The sequence below is a fragment of the Benincasa hispida genome, chromosome 1, assembly GCF_009727055.1.
Source record: "Benincasa hispida cultivar B227 chromosome 1, ASM972705v1, whole genome shotgun sequence".
NCBI lineage: Eukaryota > Viridiplantae > Streptophyta > Magnoliopsida > Cucurbitales > Cucurbitaceae > Benincasa > Benincasa hispida.
Genome location: NC_052349.1, coordinates 13,397,459 through 13,401,964, shown reverse-complemented (window position 1 = coordinate 13,401,964; position 4,506 = coordinate 13,397,459). Strand labels below are relative to the sequence as shown.

General features: G+C 33.1%; 1 protein-coding gene across 1 annotated transcript in view; it reads left to right on the top strand.

Moving 5' to 3' along the window:
• Nucleotides 1–2,950: 2,950 nt before the first annotated feature.
• The window catches only part of LOC120070309 (uncharacterized protein At4g14342-like), a 3,731-nt gene continuing 2,175 nt past the window's right edge, over nt 2,951–4,506 (top strand). The window contains exons 1-3 of the mRNA XM_039022230.1: nt 2,951–3,101; nt 4,099–4,184; nt 4,273–4,396. Coding sequence (XP_038878158.1) covers nt 3,096–3,101; nt 4,099–4,184; nt 4,273–4,396 — 216 coding nt within the window. The 5' untranslated portion in view covers nt 2,951–3,095. The remainder of the gene's footprint in view (nt 3,102–4,098; nt 4,185–4,272; nt 4,397–4,506) is intronic.

The window sequence follows — 4,506 nt, the reverse complement described above, 5'->3', positions numbered from 1 at the left end:
GTTTTCTTAAATCTTGCTTGATTTTGATATATATTTGTGTGTTGGATTGACGTTCCTATCATGAATATATGTAGTGGCTAGTTGATTTTGGCTAGCGCATTTCTCTAATGTTCGTTCATGCTTAAAATTGCCCGGTAGTAACCAGTTGAATGTGTATGCTATGATTTATAGGTTGCTCTTGGGTTTTAGGATGCATGCTTGATCTAGGTTCAAGAATAAATTGGTTGATTGAGTTAGGGCTTTTCCATTAATTGATCGACACAATGGAATCCTAAAGCTTAATGCACATGTGATTAGTCATAATTGATCTCTGTCGAACCCAATTATGATTTAATGCATGTAGTTTAATTAGGACGCTTTCTTGGTTTGTTCTTAGCTAGTTGTCCGCCTTTGTAGAGGCTAGCTTGGTCGTGTCAAGTGAGTGTTATGATCGCATAAATCGATTCCATGTCCAATTAACGGATTTCAATGATTGAAATTACATAGGATCTCTCTTGCTCTGGAACTAGATAATTCCTATCCTTAGTTTACATTTACCCGCTTTTATTTTAATTTCTTGCACATTTATCTCCTTTCACATCCAAACCCCTCATTTCCTACTAATCGACTCGGTCTTACCATTGTTGCTACATTTTTGTAGTGATAGGAGTAGTTCAATTTTATAAAGTTTCTTTTGATATTTGGCTCTTTTTGGGAGTTAAACGATACCATAAAGGGTTCAAACAACAGTAAAGATAATATATAGATATTCCACATTATTCTTACTATCAGTGTAACGACCTAAGTTCAAGAAGGGTACATGAATGAACTGATATCACATTTGAATGAGAGGGATCTTGAGGACATAAAAGTATGGTTAAGAAAGGCTTAAAAGAATTGAAAGTTACTACCTATACCAACAAGGTGCACCTTCCTTTTCGGTGGCTCAATCATAAGAATTCCAAAGTTAAGCGTGCTTAGCTTGGAGCAATCTTATATGCGACAAAGCATGTTGAAAGGACCCGGTTGGTTTATGGAGACAACTTTCACAGGGAATGCTGGGGCCATCAGGTTCCCAATCCGGCATAAGATGTATATCTTTAAAACTTAGTAGATTTCTCTTTGGTTGACTAGAGAACAATGCATTGTCAATTGTAAATTTTGTTTCAGTAGGTAAATAATATTTGCTTTTCCAAATTCTTCAATCAAGTTTGCAGAACTTGATATTGTATTTACTTTTGCTTCCAACATTGTCAATTTGGAAAAGTATTTTTTACTTGTAAGTATTGTGTGTGTAACAATTGTCGGACATAGATCTTTTTTGCTCATTTTTTAATCACCCAATATATGAAAATGATCCAGGATTTTTCATCAAAAGAAAAACAACGTTTGGAATATACGAAAGTTAACATTTACTGAGAGAAAAAAAACATGAAGATGGATAAGAAAAACAACAACATTAAGTCTAGCTATTTTCAAAGTCAAATAAATACTTAATGTTCCATCAACTGTGCTGATCTTCTCTTCAAAAGATTCAAAGAAGTCCGTCACATCCAAATTTGTCATATGAGACGATTAAATATATCATTATCCTAGTATGCAAAATTTTCTTCCACATTTTTCTCTTTTTCCTTCAGGGAAGCTTGATACAGGTCAACTAAGTGTTTCGATGTACGATAAATACGTGACCAATGCCCAGTTATACCACATCAAAAGTATTTTTATTCATCACCTTTCAAATTCTTATCTTATGGAACTTTTCTTTTATGATCATCAATTCATGTGGTTCTCTTGAAATTTGGATGATTATAATGTCTACCACAAAAAGAAAAATTATTTCTTCCTCTACCGCGGTCACAATCTCAACCTTGACAAGATTATTATAAAATTCACATCATTCACTTCAATGAATGATGTCGTTTCGATTGGTCGAGATTCATGATTTTTTATCAATAACTCGTTATTTTGTTCGACCATGAGAAGACATGAAATTAGTTTAAAATATTGTTTAAAACACTTCTCTCGATATTGCTGTTGTGGGAGCATATTCGAGACATGAAATGTAGAAAATGTCTTCTCTAATATATCAACATCGACAATTTTCTTTTCGCTTCACAAGAATTTCGAACTGATTTTAAATAATGTGGAATTGTAATCACTTACTGATTTAAAATCTAGTAGCCTCAAATTCATCCACTCATAACAAGCTTTAAGAAGAATAACTGTTTTTTTTTATGATCATACCTCTCTTTTAAAATTTTTCACAAGATACAAAGATCTTTTATGGTAAGATACTCCATTTTCAATCCCTACTGGAGATGAAGAGGAAGGAAAATCGTAGCTTTTGCTTTGTTCTGTATGGATGTCGTATTTCCTTCTTTAATTGTTTCCCCAATGTTCATAGCATCCAGGTGAATTTCGACATTGAGCATCCATGACAATAATTATTGTCATTAATGTCAAGGGTTGTGAACCCTAATTTTGTAAGGTTTTTCATGGCAACAGTATCATAAAAAGCTATATTTATATATGCAAAACAACATTTAATGTATTGATTATAATGAAAAGGGAAAAAAATGATATACCTTTAGGACAAGAAGCTTGTGCTAATAACGTGTTGTAAAATTGATGAGCACAATGATGTACAATGAGAACACTGATAGAAAGAAAGAATAATATAATAATAAATAAATATAATAATAATATATAAAATAAATAAATAACAAAAGTAAAATTATGAAAATTTCTCCAATTTCTCCGCTTTGTCTATCTTTTTAGATTACTCACTCTAATGTGTATCTTGGATTACATAAACATTAATATTGTGTAATCTTGAAATATATATATGGAGAATACTTGGTCTTTGGACATTAAGAATGACATCTAAAATACAACTCTTTTGTAATATTTATAATAATTTTGTTTTTAATAAAGGAATACCTTTCTTAAGATAGCTTAATATTTAATAATGGTTAAATAAAAAACGTAGAATTTTGACGGTGTCACATGAAGAACTTATCCGTTCCGTAGGGAATTTAAGAATTGGATCGCGCCAGAGGCCAGAACTTAACCTCGCGTTGTTTCTCTGCTACTATCGGATCTTCCCCAAATCGAACATGCAGGTGCGCTCTTCGAACATAAATCTTTTGATTTCTATGTTCTCTATTCCTGTATTGCCAATTTCTATCTGTTTTTCTTTTCCTTAAATTCATTTTAGCTGTAATTCCAAAACCCTAAAATTCATTGCAATTTCACTTCTGAAGAAGCTAATTTATACATTTGTTCATACGTTCATTCGATCATTCCATTTAGTTGATAGGAGGTCTTTCTTCGTTCTGAATTTTGATACTTCTGATATCGTGGAAGGTTAGGAATTTGGGTAATTCCCTTTAGCGTTTATTCGTAGATTTGGTTAGCGTTTAAGTTTATTTACCTTTTTAGTTGGCAAATGAATCCGAGTTATTTTACTCTGGTGCAATCATGAAAATCAGCTCTGCATGAAATGAACAACCAAGAACGGGAATTACATACATGCCTCTAAAAATCCTTTGATTCCTAGTAAAGGATACCATTTTGAGTCCTTAGTTTATTTAAGTTATTTTCCTCATTTTATTCAGATGATTTTTAGTGTCATATGCGGTGATAAGATAACTGTGGGAGTGGGAGATCAAAACTCTCTCCTCTAGGAGGAAGATGATACTAATAACCGTTGAGTTAAGCTCACTTGAGCATAGTCAAACTGGGAATATGAAAAAGAAAAGAAAAGAAAAAACTAAACACAAGTAATTTTACATTTAGGCTCAGGAAATTTCATTTTTAGCTAATAAATAGAAAAACCTTAATTATTATTAATATTTACAAAATAATGAAAAAGTCCCAAGGTCCGAGGCTTTGGGCTTTAGGGCTTCACATAAGGCGGGCGTCTTATTTTGTGTGCAAGGCAAGGCAGCTGACTTGTGCCTAGGCCTAGCCATGCGCACGGATGGGCTTTTTAGAACACTAGTGATAATCTCTGTATCAGTAATCCATTTTTTAAATCTATGATCTGATCATGGCTTCCTGTCTTTGCTTGAGGTTGTCTCAGTGGGCGCTAATATTGGTTTTGGTTATACAATACAGGCCAGTGATAGATTTAACATCAATTCCCAGCTTGAGCACCTGCAGGCTAAATATGTGGGAACTGGGCATGCCGACTTAAATAGATTGTTAGTTTCCTTATTCCTTTAAAGCCTTCATCTTATATTGCTTTGCATAGTAGTTTGTAAACCTCAGTTCACATCTCTGTGTGTACAGTGAATGGGCCGTGAACATTCAGCGTGATAGCTACGCATCATATGTTGGACATTACCCCATTCTAGCTTACTTCGCTATAGCAGAAAATGAATCCATTGGAAGGGAACACTACAATTTTATGCAGGTTGATACATTGCCTTTTCTTTTTGCTTTTATTTGGATGTGTTTTTAAGGATAAAATTATAGAAAATATTTTTAAATATAGTATTTTTTTTTTCGGTAGGTGATGATGTT